The sequence below is a fragment of the Glarea lozoyensis genome, assembly GCF_000409485.1.
Source record: "Glarea lozoyensis ATCC 20868 chromosome Unknown GLAREA11, whole genome shotgun sequence".
Taxonomy (NCBI): Eukaryota; Fungi; Ascomycota; class Leotiomycetes; order Helotiales; family Helotiaceae; genus Glarea; species Glarea lozoyensis.
The window spans coordinates 796,049-811,687 of NW_007360985.1; the positions used below are offsets into that span (position 1 = coordinate 796,049).

Consider the following 15,639-nt stretch of genomic DNA (forward strand, 5'->3'; position numbering starts at 1 on the left):
ATGCCACGACATGCCTTCTCGCTCTATCCATCAACACAACACAGACATCTTTGACGGAACTCAATACTTCTTCTCTGGCATCTCGACCAAGCCTTTCCACAACGTATCAACATTCTCTCATTCCTTTCTTGTCCTTCAGAGAGACAAGATCATGGTGCATAGTTTCTTTCTTGGATGTCCTGGTTCGCTTCATCGTCGAAGTCAAAGAGCAGAATATCACACAAGGAGAGCTTCAAGTAACGACATGCTGTAGTGTTACCTTTTCTTGTGTCGAGGTTGTACCGTTTGATTACCTTGTCGGTTTATTTTCTTGCCATTCGTGCTTTCGTTCATGCTTACCCAGGTATGTCAAGCAACGTTTGCCTTCCTCGCTTCCTGTTCGTCCACGCCAAGTGCCGAGTAGTTGCCAAGAGGACTCGATCTCTAAATTGTCTTGCGTCCTTCCCTTTTTGCTTCCGTTGAGTCAATCGCAGTCTTTACAATTGGTACCGAAGCATGCAATACGTACGAAAAGACGAAGATTGCCCTCTAGGCATGCAGAGTAGACGCTGTACCCCTCTCGAGCTACGAGGCCTCTACGGTCTTTGAACGCATCTTGCAGAAGGCAAAGTAAGTGGCAGACTCTCGTCAATGTTCCATCAACTTAATGATGAAGAGTAGTCAAGGAAATTGAGGTGTTATTTGTTTTGGGATGAAGGTTTCGAAACTTTAATTTCTTGAGAATAATTGACGAAATACACGATGTTTCGTCAACTTAGTCAAGCAAAATATCATGTCTCGACTCCCACTTGTTGTCCACCTAGACACACCAAGCTTTGCCAATACCTCAGGCTATAGCCGCCAGCGCTCTCTCGGTATTTTCATCTTCTTACCTTCCACCTTTGGGATAGATATTCCAGCATCTTTTGAGTGATTAAAATCCAAGATCGGCCATCAAGGTGCTCAGATAAGATGGAATATCATCTCTGGGTAGTAACGGGTAGTAACGCCTTGTAAGCAAACCACCATCCTTGCGGCTACAGCTTCGCTCGTCTTAAGTCTCTTGCTTCCTGCCTGTTTTGTTAACTGTCAAGGCGTCAAGGCACTTAGATCACATGTATGATAGCTTCTCCCAATCGGATTTGCAGTATTGCATGTTGCTTCTTGAGGGGCATGAGATGGTTCGGGCAAGTGGGATGCTACGCGAGATAGATCTAGATATATATACTACTGAGCTCCGCACAACCTTCTCAAACCACCTCACTTGTCAAGACTTTTGAGTCAATTTACATCCTGACATATCTCGGCGGTTTTTTGTTGCTTGTCATGTTGTACCTGTCCACCCTTGCACTACTGTGCTCTGCAGCATGGGCTAAGGAAATGGCTGTCAATGAGGTCGCGGCTAAGGAGCTGTATGACAGCGGAATTGTCCACGACGGCATTATGGCCGCAAAGATGGTACTGCTCTTTGCCTAGTTCAGATGTGCCGCAACTAACGTTTGATGCAGGAAACCTGGGCCAAGGCTGAGGAGGCTGGTCTTATGGCCTCTGCCCAATATCCTACTCTCGGATACACAAAATGCATCAATGGCGTAGCAGCAGCCATTCCTGGCGATGCTAACAACACTTTCAAGTGTAGCAACGTAAGACCTTTGGATATATATCATCACGTGTCGTCGCTAAGTTTCATGAAAGATTGACCTGTATTCCTTTGCAAGCCATGCGGATCTTCGAAGTACTGGACAAGGTTCTTCTTCTTGGGGATGGACATCAGCAAGTGGTCGGGAATTTGTCGCAATTGGACAGCAAGATGGAGCTGCGTTTGTTGAGATCACCAAGGAGGGTCAAATGGTCTACCTTGGCCGTCTTCCACAATACTCTGTTCCTTCAATCTGGCGTGAGATTCGAAGCTACAAGAATTATATGGTTATTGGCAGTGAAGCTGTCGGTCATGGAGTTCAATTCTTTGACATGAATAGAGTAAGTCTTCTTGATCTCGCTTACGCATTCCAACCCGGCTAACATCTCAGCTTCTTACCATTGACCCTGCATCTCCTGTCACATTCAACGGACAGACTGATCTCGCTGGACACTTCAATGACTTGCCTATCGGAAGAACTCATAACGTGGTAGTGAACGAAGAGGTTGGATACGCGTAAGAAAAATCCTGATTCTTCACGACTAAATTTTATGGAAAACTGACTTTTGGACTAGTGTTGCGGTTGGTGCTCAACCACGTAACTCCACCTGTCTTTCCGGCCTGATCTTCATTGATCTTACAGACATTACTAAACCAGTCAAGTCGGGATGCTCTGATATCGACGGATACGTCCATGACGCCCAGTGTATTGTCTACCGCGGACCAGACAAGAAATACAACGGTAAAGACATCTGTTACGGATACAACGAGGATACTCTTACCATTTACGATGTGTCGAACAAGAAAAACGCCACCATCATCTCTCGAACCTCCTACCAGGGAGCTTCTTACACCCATCAAGGTTGGGTGTTGGATCCTATGAACCAGGAGTATCTCCTTTTGGATGACGAGCTTGATGAATCCCGCGGCAACCAACCAGCTGCTGATGGTTTCCCCGTGACTTACATTTGGGACATTAAATCGCTTGAGGCTCCTAAGCAGACCGGTATCTACAAGTCAGGCGTAAAATCTATTGATCATAACCAGTACATCATAAACGGTCTTTCTTATCAATCCAACTACGGTGCCGGTCTCCGCGTTCTCGATGTCTCCTCCATCCCATCCGACCCAACCGGAGGCGGAATCTGCGAAGCCGCCTACTTCGACATCTACCCAGAAGACGACACTGCTCCAGGTGGTGGAATCGTCAAGTACTCCGGTACCTGGTCCAACTACGCCTACTTCAAATCCGGATACATTTTCATCAACACCATCGAGCGTGGCGCCTTTGTCGTCAAGATGACTAGCAAGAGCTGTCCAAAAGCAACATGCAACGCAGACAACTGTCTCCGAGCTTTCCGTGCTACTTCTACCCCAGGTAGACTCGCTGAGAGCCAGGCTTTCTGCTCAAACTTTACCAAGACTGTCATTACTAACGTCAATGCTATCCCGGCTTGGGCTCCAAGTGCCTGCGGTGGGGATGTCGCCAGCCGGGCGAGTAGCGCTTGTGCTTGCTTGCCAACTGCGTAAGCGAGAAAAGGATGATGTGATGATTGACGAATGAAGCAGTGGTGTATATAAAAAAGTAATTGAGTTGTACATACGTGCCATGTTTATCATTTGAACCCCGCTCTCGTCGACAATGTTTGATAATAAAAAAATCTAAGATTACATTCTAACCCTTGTAGTGATTTAATCGACAATCGAAACTCGACATTTATTCAATGAAGTTGAGGAAATTATTGTAGTTGTCTATAATCATCAGTGAGTTTGACTTTTGTATTCTAATTCAGACTTTTTGGCTATGAGTAAACACAGCACTAAATTGGAATTTATGTTTACAGAGTAGGCAGGGGCTTATTACATATATCGTCTACCCCCCCTCATTCGATTGAATGGTTTAATGTTTTTGTAGTGATTATACAACAGCTCGTAATTTTGACGAAATTTCAAATCAGCATTCCCATTTAAAAACTCAAGGTCTACATACAAAACAATAGCTTCTCTCAGTAGCCGATGTTGAATACATAAGGGAAATTTTAGGTTAAGGCTAGTATCTTGTTTCCAGATCCATCACGAAACAGACTTCGACGTCGATGTTCTTTCTCGGTTTGTCGTCTAACATTTATAGACACCAGAGTTTCAGTACATATGAATAGTTGCAAATGACTGTCCGAACTCTTTGTGCTCGAATGGGTTGCGAGGGATATCTTGAAGTTAAAAAAAGGCATTTCGGCGACAGATACGAAATCGGTGACGAAAAGTCAATTCACTGCTTTCACTCAAAATTTTCGGTGGGAATAACTAAGAGTGCTCAGGAAATTCAAATTCGATCAGACTAGTGTGAAGACGATATCTCAATAACCTTCCACACTTTTGGATAAAGAGACACACGAGCGAAGTGTCACTGGCCAGGTCCAAGGATGTATCACGTCCTTTCTGATGTTCATTTTTTCATATTTGTGCACACATGTTGATCAATTCTAAGACATCTAATTAAGGACAGCTCGAATTTACCTCTTTCTAGAGGTTTTTGAGAGTTTATTTCTGTGTCTCAAAAGTCAATCATGTACGACTACGAGCAGTTTGTTACACTTACTAGAAGTCTCAGACTGAACGTTGCCCCAATAAGCTTCATCTCGTCGCACAACTTTGCCCAGAAGATATTTTGAGGAAGAGTGAGAGCTAACATTTATGTCACGCCAGCTACTTGCGGACTGTTTCCTCCCCACAAACAAAAATTCCAAGCTAGAAACCCGCGCATCGTATTTCTCGTCTAGAATCAATATCTACTCCATCATTTCCAATAACTCCACACCAAAGTAGACTTAAAACTGTGAAAATCTACATTCTTATTTCTCATCCCTCTCACCCTTGAATCATTATCAGTCACAAAAAAACGACCAAAAGAACACCTGCGAGCAGACATCCTCTGCTTAAGGCGCCATCAAAGTTTATACCAGAGAGTCCACAAACACTTTATTAATAACTTAGCAATATATCGGAAAGCCTCGTAACTTCTCAAATCCCTCGCATTATCAAATTCGCCCAAAAATCTATCCCACAACACACCCTATCCAATTCCGCATAGGCCACTCACTGCTTTCCAACCAAATCACCACGCAACTCTCACAACCCTCCAACACACATCCATTACAAACAAAACACCCCTCACAAACCCCAGACCAAAGAATCAGCACGCATAGCCACCCCTCCCATATTTCACCAACTTCAAAATCAAACCATCTGACATCTCCTTGAACTCTCAAATACTGACCTCAAACCACCCACCCCACCTCCGCAGAAACAACTTCTCACATCTCGCATCTCACTCTCACCTGATTCCCCCCTTCTAGAAGAGAACATCACATGATAGGATATCAACCCGACTCTCTAGGTGTTAAGCATGGAACTCCAATATCTTGTGAAAATCACGGCGTTGATTTCGGAATATCTCGGGCCTTGGTAACAAGGTTGAAATCCCACCACCACCAATCGCAATACCTATACGTGGGTAAAATCTTAGAGAATCGACTAAAAAGACAGGCCAGGAATGCGACATGCGTCACTGGACCAGCAACGATCCTGAGATAAACAGCAGCCTCTCCGTTCCCATAGGCGACACAAGCACGGAGTCAAAATTGCAATCAATCATGCACCATGAAAATTTAAGGGAAGGAATTTCAACATTGAGTGTATTAAAAGGAGTAACTTCAATTTTAAATCTATCCTATCTACACAAAGACAACAATAGATCTTCACTCAAAAGTCCACTCCTTCAAGCTAGCTAATCAACCGCGGAAGCGAGATCCACTAACGAGAAATAGACTAGAGATCAATCCAATTGACGCCTTCAACCAAGGTATGAAATCCAGCCCATTCCACCATTATGCAACTCCATCCAGTTGTGAAATCCAGACTGTAAAGACAACCCAAACTCGAGTTATATTTCCCATGTCCAACGATCCCTTGAAATTGATCTCACGCTATGGTACGGCAAAACAAATAACAAGATTTTTACAAACGGGATCCGTGAATGACCTTCATGTCAACGGCAAGCTCGCTACCGTGATCACTCAAGACCAAGACACGAACGGAACCGCGACCAGAGTCAAAGGCATCCTTTAGGCGGGACCAGAGGCTGGATTGATCAATGACAGGAATGGCTTGCTTAACATCACCAGTCTCGGTCATAGCGACGACTTAAGAATATTAGCTAATGTTCTTGTAGTATGAGGAACATGACTTACCAGTGCCCTCTTGGAGATCGAGAACTCTGTATTGCTTGAAGACTGGGCCGAGCATGGTCTGGACAATGACACTTGGGCTTGGGTTGGAGATGAAAGAAGACTCTTCATGCAATTGCTTGGTGAAGAGATCAACACCCAAGTAGCGGTGTTGACCAGTGGCAGACGAGGTGGTGATGCGGATAACTTGGCATGGGCGACCTTGAAGGATCAAGAGATCACCAACTCGGATGTGGTGGCAGGGAATGGTGACAGTGTTTGGGGAGTAAGCTGGCTCTGGGGCAGAGGCACGAGCTGGAGCTGGTTCACGTCCTACTGTTAGCTCAACCTTCTCCTCACGACGTTCAAATGATGGTTGGGAATGGTGGGAATGTTGGGAGTGTGAAGATTGGGGACGGTGGACATGATGACCATGGTGGTGGTGGTGGTGTCGTCCCAAGACACGGTCGGCAGCGCGGTGTAGACCGTGTCTGAAGGAGTGGTAGTGTCCTGGATAGTCGTTTAGGACTTTTGGGGCGGTGTGATAGATTCAAGAGATGTAACTTACCATCTTCATCGTAGTAACCCATCTTGCTTGATGTATAACGAGGAACTTCGACGGTTTCTTCTGTGATATGAACCTTTTCGTGACGGGGAGCTGAGAAGCGAGGTGCGTCAACAGTGTACTCGTCGACACGAGTTTGTTGTTGATAGGCGGGTTTGAAGCTTGGACCGTCAACAGTGGTTCCACCGACGTAGGATTGAGCTTGGTGTTCCGATTGGAAGCGTGGAGGGTCGACAGTGGTACCGGCGACACGAGAGCCTTCGCGGTAGGTGGCTTGGAAGCGAGGAGCTGGGTCTACAGTGGTCTCGTTGATACGGACCTCTTCACGGTAGCCTGGCTGGAACTTGGATCGATATTGACGTTCGGAAAAGTCAATCTCGGTCTCGTGTTGGTGACGGCGGTGGTGTGGGAGCTCGACAGTGATATCAGTGTCGTAGCGGCGGCGTTGGTAAAGTTCTGCAGGCTCGTGGTGGTGGTGACGGCGATGGGGAAGCTCGATGTCAACGTGGGTGGTGGTGTGCTTGTGGTCTACCGGTCTGTTGATAGGAGAAGCAAAGGTCAGCAACGAGAAGAAAACAAGTCGGTCAAGGTTACTGTGTCAACACAAGGAAGGAAATATTCAAAGGTCCAGTTAGCGAGCACGGATATCCGCCCATGGCTCGAGCTCCAAAACAGACTGCAATTTCCAATGCCCGTGTGAAACATTGCATTTGAGCGGAGTGATACCCGCAGTCTGGAGAGGAGCAGAGACTGGTGCTAGAAAGTGCAGATAGATTCAAAACAAAACAAATGCATACAATCGCTATGATCGCTCGGCAGGGGATTTCGAGTTGAACTCACCGGCGTTCCTCACGGATGTACACTTCTTCTCTGCGGGATGGGCGAGCGGTCTGGTATCGGTCTTCTTCGCGAGTGATGTGTACCTCTTCCTTGCGGAATTCTTCGCTGGCGCGTGGAGGGAGGTTGGCGGAGAGGGAAGACTGTTGATATTGTCCTTCCCGTCCGACGCGCTGCTCTTTGTGTGGGAGGTTGATCTCACCCTCGATGTGAGTCGATTCGGTGGTTTGCTCGACGGCGTCGTTCCGGTACGACGACGGGAAGATGCTGAAGGGGATCGGGACGCGGGCGTCAAAGTCCAGGTTGACGACCTTGAGGTGCTAGAGAACGTCTTCTCGAATGCCTTTCGACTGACCGAAAGGAAGACAAGAAGGGGTCTCTTGCTTCTTGGGTGAAAGAAGGTGAGGAAGAGAGCGCGTTTGACGACGCTTCTTGACTCGTCTTTCAATTGAGGGGATGAGGTTGCGTTTGGGTTGAGGCTTTTGATAACACAAGGCTGATTGGAATGTGGTGATAGAAGAGAAGGAGAGCGGGACTGCGAGGAATGGAAGAAGTTGATGGAGGGAGGGTGAGCACAAGCAGGAGCCGGGGTGCTTAAATTCGCTTGTGCGTGTTTTGGTTTGTTTACGCGGCTGGGGCTGGACTGGCGCTAGACTAGATTGGGTAGATATTTAGATGGCTGGGCGACCATTGCGAGGTTGGTGCACACCAAATTGAGCGGGGAAGTAAGAGATCGTTAAAGTCAGAAACAGTGCGCTAGAAATAATGTTTGGGTTTGCAATTAATCTTGCTGTGTTACATGTATCTATGCTATGTTTTGTTTGCTACAGACTACCCCTTTTCTGCGTTCTTAGCTTCATCGATGACCGTAATTGCAGGGCTCAGAGCTCCCGCAAGCTTGTACGGCCACGCAGAAAGGCCAAGTTCGTATTGCTTCAAATCTTACCTTTGTTCTCACCTCTATCCTCACAAATCTTCAAACTCTTGCAGCAGAAATCCTGTTTTCTCAATCACACCTGTTCATACGAGTAAGGCAGATGCTGCAACTTCTTCTAGTTCTCCCCCCACGCAATGCGACAACCGATCTCCATGAAGCCGTAGACAGCTTCCAACTTCATGCATCAAAACGCAGCCACCTCGACCGCTCCATCCACCGCTTCGAACTCTAACAGCCTTGATCATGCAGTGTGGAGAGCTACATGAATCCTGCATATCAGTGTGCTGATATACTTTCGTTCCTCGAATTGAATTGGATCAATGTGCTGTCGGGCATCGATTTCCAGCTGGAGTGGTCAGCGCAAACTGGATGTTCCATGCAGAGTCTTGTCGTGGAACGTTGTGAGTGGACAATTTGACATCAGATTCTTCACATGCTATCCGTATCCAGCTTGTCAGGCAGCCATTGATGACCTGTTGAGAGACTGAGGCTGGCCAGTATCGTGTAACTGCCGATTACAACTTCAAAAGCACAAATTGACCTTTCAATCGTTCTTTGTCACTACTATCGTTGGAACTCTACGTCTCCATCTACATGTACGGAGGTACGTTCTACATGCCGAGGTCTGGTATCTCGAAAAGGGGGAATTATCAGCTTAACATGGTATCCATGGCAACCTTCGTGCGCTAGCAGCCGGAGCGATCGAGCGGAAGAAGTCCCGAGCGACTAGCTTAGTGTCTATACCACGTGATGCGTGACTTTCTGGATCACGAGTTTTCTCGGTCCAGACTCTTTTAAATTTCTATAGCCGTAGATTTCGCAACAACATGGCAAACACGATTGTTAGAGCTGTACAGCATTCGAATAGTCTCTTAATAACTTTTGTACTATCCATCTGAAAGTTCACTCATCCTACAACAACATTTCTTGCCTTGTCCTTTGAGAACTAGCTTGTCACAACCACGGGCTTGTATCCAGAGTAATAAAATGGACAAGATGAGGCACTTTCAAGGTGTGAGATATTTGTAGCTCATCGGCTTCCCTCTGATTTTCAATCAGCAAGCGAGCTAACAAGGTAGGTTTATACTTTTCCACTTATGATGATTTGCGAACCTACCGATTGTAGTAGTACGAGATTCCGAAGACAAACATCAATAGAGGTTTCGGAAGTCGATCGTAGGGCCGCAGAGAAAGAAGTCATCAACTATCTACAGATACGTAGTGTGCCTGCGCTCGTTTACATGAAACGTTCCTTGAATACTTTGTCAAATTGCGAAATATACTTTCCGTGTTGTTTCGGGTTTCACGCTCTTTCAGAAGTTTGATGCATTTTATGATGCAATTGCATAACGACCAAGTACATCAGGAAGTTCGGATCAAATTTCTTAATTATAGAGTTGTCCTTCACTATGACAAGTGGTAAGTGTGGTCATCAAAGCATTCATCGGCATGGCCATATTACCACTTCACCACTTGCGATATCGACATCATAAGTCTATGGCCAAGCTCGCTGAAGACAAGATAATCGTAAGCCACCTACCCATTAATCTCGAGACCAAATGAGTTGACTCAGAATAAAGGTTAGGTATTATGTACTTGAAATGATCGACGCAGTATATTATATTGGTCGAAGTTAATCTACTAAATATACACCATTTCGTTAGCTTAACTGAAGAAACATCGGTTTCGACTACCACTTATATTTCCATCGCGAGCCAAGGCAATAATCCTGTGGAAAGACAAAAAAACCTACGGAACAACTTCTCCCCGGAATCTCCCATGCTTTCGGTGAGATTTGGTCTTCTTGAGCTGTCTCATGGAATCGCTATTAACGACTGCGTTCCTCGAGGCTTGTACTCGTTGATATTCGACCTCAAACGTTTGGGATATGGCTACGGAGCGTTTCGTTCTAATTGTTTGTCCCTTCAATACTCGTTCTTCTTATGATCTTCGCCTTGATCTCAGCACTTGTTTTTTGCTTGCATTTGCACTACAGTCCGTCGTACAGCTCCCGATTTACAAGCAAAACTTTCTCATGAAGACAACTTGGTGAGTTTCAATGGTCCGCACTCAGTCTATAACATGTCAAGGTATGATATCAGTTATAGACTGGGTGACGACGCCACCTTTAAATTCCGGAATATACTGACGAAGATTGGGTCCACCCAGCTGTCAAAAGAGTATCAGCCTCGATGAGAGGTTCCATCTGCTTAAAGCAGAGGATACTACCAAACTGCCCGGTATCAAGATCTGCTTGCTAGACATGATGTTGTGTTCAAAGAACCTGTTCTGTTTCTTACGATGTTCAGCAAATTCTTTTCCGCCCAGCTTGCATTCTCCTGAAAATAACTTGCGATGATGTTCTAAGTTTAGGCGTATCTACCACCATTACCATTCCATTATCGATTTATCCCACTGCCAACTGCACCCAAGAGGAGTGTTACTAGCTTCCTTGATTTAAAGCCTATCGATAGCTTAGTTTGTCTTGATTACTTGTGCGTCAACGGGGTTTAGAGGGCCTCTGAGCTTGGAAGGCCAGCCAAGCTGCACTGCCACGACCATGTATGTTCGGTACAAATCTCAAGCTCGAGTGAAAGACCCCGCCTCTCCGCATTGTATTTCAGTATACATCATGATTTCAACCCCACCCCTGCGAGATGTGCAGAATTCACGTTTAGTAGCTTCCATAATGTGTCGAATTCACCACTTGTATTCATTCGTTCGGAAGCCCTATCAATATCACCTGTTCATACATCTCAAAAAGGTAAGCTTCCTCGCAATATCCCAGCTTAGTGCTAAGATCAGATACCCCAAGAACCAACGAGCAATCCCCATTTCGTACCCCGCCAAGCAGCCAAGATACGCATCTGTCAGCCGAGCCTTGGATCTGCTTCTGTCAACTTTCCTGCACCTTACATAAGACTTTGCACCAATTATTACGACTATTCACCGCAGCATTCACTCGGCGCCGTAGGATAGCATCTTGGGTAATGCATGGCGAAGCGGGGGGTGACGCGCCACTCCACGAAAGATCACTGGACATCTTTTGAACGGAAGATACAAAGACCGCACCTTGCACATTGATTCGTGAAACCTCACAAATTTGCCTGACGGGTCTTTAAGTTTCTCAACTTCCGCCCCCTCGAATCCAGCTTGACCCTTTCCATAACGAATGGTTATTATCCCGACTACTTCAACTGATGGCCACTCACAGCCTGTTGCCATCACAGGTCAAGAAGGGCAGGACCCTGATGAACCCCCTATACCGCGGCCCTCTTCTTCCATTGAAGAAGTAAAGCAACTGAAGACAACGCCGGTCACAGAGCTGAGTACTGTAGGAACCGCTAGTAATAGCGTCACTGCAGTAAACAGTCGAGATGGCTGGGGTATATTCACTGGAGATGCAGACAATGCACATGTCTGCGACCATCATGATGTGGCCAAATTCTTAGAAGTTGAACCAGTGTATGTCAATTGTAGACTTCCCGTGACATTATCTAACTTGCAAACACAGTTCTGGTCTCTCAACTTTTGATGCAGAAAAGCGTCTTCAAACCCATGGTCCTAACAAGATCGATGGCTCGGGGCAAGTCTCCCTATGGGAGGTGTTGCTTCGGCAAGTGTCCAACAGTTTAACAATTGTAAGTGTTTCCCTCCCTTGACTCCATTCAACTGTAAGATCTTCAAATTACCGATGAATATTGCTGTGACTTCTACCTTAAGCTCATCATGATATTCGTAATGTGGCAATTGTCAACGGCGTAGTTTCATGGCAATGAAAATCACCATAGTCGCTGTCAAGACAAGTGGCTCTTGCAAAGGACGAGCTAACTCTCGCTCAGGTTCTGGTCATCGCTATGGCACTGTCGTATGGAACTCTCGATTTCATCGAAGGAGCCGTCATTACAGCCGTCATTCTTCTCAATATCGTTCTTGGGTAAGTTCCTTACTCCTTCGCCATGTCAACTGTTAACCGATGTCAGATTCGTCCAAGACTACCGAGCTGAAAAGACTATGCAATCGCTACTGAGTCTTGCAGCTCCATCATCCCAGGTCGTTCGTAATGGCAAGATCGAAATCATCAAATCTGAAACACTCGTCGTCGGTGACATTGTCAAATTGTCTACCGGTGTCGTCGTGCCCGCTGATTTACGCCTTGTTGAAAGCACCAATCTCGAGGTCGACGAAGCTCTTCTTACTGGAGAATCTCTTCCTTCCTCTAAAAATGCTGATATTACCCTTGCTAGTGCCGATGTTCCTCTCGGCGATAGGGTCAACATGGTCTATTCGGCAACCACCGTTACACGAGGACGTGCAACCGGTATCGTCGTAGCCAGTGGTATGAAGACTCAAGTCGGCAGCGTTGCCCAACTTCTGCGAGGCGGAGACAATTCCCCAGAGAGCACCAACGTCTTCAAAAGATGGTTCAAGAAAGTGGGTGGCGGCTTCAAAAGTATTCTCGGACTCGTCGGTACTCCTATGCAAATCAAATTGTCAAAATTTGCAATCCTTCTATTCGGTTTAGCTGTTTTGCTAGCCATTATAGTCTTCTCTGCGAATAAATGGCAACTCCACAATGAAGTTGTCTTATACGGTATATGTGTTGCCGTCGCCGTTATCCCGGAATCTCTCATCGCCGTCATGACCATCACCATTGCCGTTGGCGTCAAAGCCATGGCTGCAGGAAACGTCGTCATCCGAAAAATGTCTGCACTTGAAGCCATTGGCGGAGTGACGAATATCTGTTCAGACAAGACGGGTACATTGACTCAAGGCAAAATGGTTGCACACAAAGTCTGGATCCCTGGTTTCGGAATGCTGAGTGTAGAAAACGCAACCAATATTCTAGATCCAGAGGACGCAAAGTTGTCAATCGATAACGAACCTTTAGATCTATCAGATCTTGCTTCTCAACCTAAAATTGAGAGGCTTGTACCTGTTTTAGACGCCGTTGCTTTGTGTAACTTCGCCTCGGTATTCAGAACAGAATCTAGCAATGATGGAACCGAGAAAGTTCCATCTCTCGGTAACTGGAAATCAGTCGGTGATCCAACTGAAGTCGCCTTACAAGTTCTAGCGATGAGGTTTGGTCACGGAAAAGATGCTCTCTTAAGTTCTGGCGAATTGTCTGCTGTCATGGAGCATCAATTCGATTCAAGCTTAAAGAGAATGTCAATGGCTTACAAGAACTCAAACACCAATGAGGTGGAGGTGTTTGCTAAAGGTGCAAGCGAATCTATCCTTCCAATTGTTGACTTACCCGACAAAGACCGAGACGTAATCCTTCAGATGCTAGAAAGTCTAGCTAGTGAAGGTCTTCGCGTTCTATGTATCGCTACAAAGACCGTCTCCGACGATGAGGAAGCACAACTATCTGACCGCCAGTTCATGGAATCTAAACTTAAGCTTCAAGGACTAGTTGGACTCTACGATCCCCCGCGTCTGGAGACTTTCGCTGCTGTAAAGAAATGCCACGGTGCTGGTATCAAAGTTCACATGCTTACCGGTGACCATCTCTCCACAGCCACGGCCATCGCTCAACTTGTCGGTATCCTCGATCCTTCTACCCAGACCATTGACTCCGTTATGCGAGCCCAAGACTTCGATAAACTCAGCGACGCTGAAATTGACGGATTGGTAAATCTACCAGTCGTCTTAGCGAGATGTAGCCCGCAAACCAAAGTCCGCATGGTCGAGGCTCTCGCTCGTCGAAAAGCATTCTCGGTAATGACTGGCGATGGTGTCAACGATGCTCCAGCCTTGAAACACGCAGATGTCGGAATCGCGATGGGAATCAATGGTACCGACGTCGCCAAAGACGCAGCAGACATGGTTCTAACAGACGATAATTTCGCATCTATCGTCAAAGCCGTAGAAGAAGGCCGTCGTCTATTCGACAATATTCAGAAGGTATACCCTCCTCATTTCTAACATCATCTATAATCTAACCGAGTCTCAGTTCCTAATGCACCTCCTCATCTCCAACATCGCCCAAGTAATCCTCCTTCTCATCGCTCTCGCCTTCAAAGACAGCCGCGGAAACTCCGTTTTCCCACTCTCTCCCCTTGAAATCTTGTGGGTAAATATGATCACTTCCTCCTTCCTGGCCCTCGGTCTGGGCATGGAAGAAGCGCAAGCCGACATCATGGTTCGTCCACCACGGGACCTCCGCGTCGGTGTCTTCACCTGGGAGCTTATCTGCGATAAAATGCTCTACGGCACCTGGGCCGGGATCCTCTGTCTCATCTCTTTCATCATCGTCATTTTCGGCCCGGGAAACGGAAATCTTGGAGTGGATTGCAACGAAGAATTTAACGAGACTTGCACGACCGTGTTCCGTGGCCGTGCTACCGTTTTCGCAGTTCTCTCGTTCTTACTCCTCGTCACGGCCTGGGAAGTCAAGCATTTCTCGCGCTCGCTGTTTAATCTCGACCCCGCACGTTTCCCTGGGCGCTTCTCCATTTTCAAAGCACTTGCATACAATCGCTTTTTACTTTGGGCTGTGGTTGCGGGCTTCGTGATCACCTTCCCGGTTATCTATATCCCGACGGTCAATACGATTGTGTTTAAACACAAGGGGATTACCTGGGAGTGGGGAATCGTCTTCGGTGCGCTCATTGCGTATATCGCTTTCGTGGAAGCATGGAAAGCAATTAAACGACGGTTTGGGATTTGGTCCGGGAAGGGCCAGCGACAGACTTTGGCTCTTGACCAAGTCTAATTATGTGTTGTAGAGTTTGTGCGAAGGTGAGTTCGCCAACTCTAGATATCTCGTAGATGGGAGGCGAGAGAGTTAAATTGACATCTGGAAGGGCGAAGGAGATAATTGCTTTGGATTGGTGACGGTCTGCGTGACCCTGCTCGCGTACACGCTTGCATATTCTACTTCTTACACTCTTTGATACTTTGAAATTTCAGCAGTCGCATGGGCGCAGCGTTATTTGAATGCTTAGGTCCTCGGCAATTTGGAATTAGCAATATAAACACGCTCGTTTAAGTCCTAACTCATGCCGATTTCTCATCTATCTCGCGATGTGAAAGTGGTAAGATGATTTGAGATACCATCCTAGAACGCAAAAGACAAATACTTGCATCCATAACTACATTCTCTCAGACGTCGCAAATCCCGCAAACATAAGCAAGATCAGACTCCGAGGCATCTCCACCATTGAATCCTCTTACGCACATAATCATCAACTGTTACACCCGAGATTTGTCTTGCCCTCCTCATGTTATGTTGTGTACCTCAATCGTCCCCTAGCGTACCTACCCCACATCCCTCCGACGGTAGTTTTCACTAGCACAACATAGTGTATTTTAAGGGGATGGTGATTACTGAACAACATACATACGCAATAATTGTCTACCGGAAATGACGCCGCTGAGAGAGAGTCATGGACAGTAATTACAGAGTCAAATTCTGAGGTTAGTTCATGTAGTGCGACTTAGTAGTAAG

The 15,639-nt window shown here is 46.4% G+C and overlaps 3 protein-coding genes across 3 annotated transcripts; 2 read left to right on the forward strand and 1 right to left on the reverse strand.

The window, feature by feature from the left end:
- Positions 1-1,359: 1,359 nt before the first annotated feature.
- On the forward strand, positions 1,360-3,148 carry GLAREA_11184 (uncharacterized protein; the record flags this gene model as incomplete). Its single annotated transcript, XM_008079373.1, has 5 exons — positions 1,360-1,437; positions 1,488-1,622; positions 1,675-1,959; positions 2,010-2,134; positions 2,194-3,148. The coding sequence occupies 5 exons, from the start codon at positions 1,360-1,362 to the stop codon at positions 3,146-3,148; spliced, it is 1,578 nt and encodes a 525-aa protein (XP_008077564.1).
- A 2,487-nt stretch (positions 3,149-5,635) lies between these two features.
- On the reverse strand, positions 5,636-7,119 carry GLAREA_11185 (Translation proteins SH3-like protein; the record flags this gene model as incomplete). Its single annotated transcript, XM_008079374.1, has 4 exons — positions 5,636-5,820; positions 5,869-6,354; positions 6,413-6,945; positions 7,004-7,119. 4 exons carry the CDS (start codon positions 7,117-7,119, stop codon positions 5,636-5,638), a joined length of 1,320 nt encoding a protein of 439 aa, XP_008077565.1.
- A 4,236-nt stretch (positions 7,120-11,355) lies between these two features.
- On the forward strand, positions 11,356-14,904 carry GLAREA_11186 (Calcium ATPase, transmembrane M; the record flags this gene model as incomplete). Its single annotated transcript, XM_008079375.1, has 5 exons — positions 11,356-11,648; positions 11,698-11,824; positions 12,026-12,120; positions 12,167-14,093; positions 14,143-14,904. 5 exons carry the CDS (start codon positions 11,356-11,358, stop codon positions 14,902-14,904), a joined length of 3,204 nt encoding a protein of 1,067 aa, XP_008077566.1.
- Between the last annotated feature and the right edge of the window lie 735 nt (positions 14,905-15,639).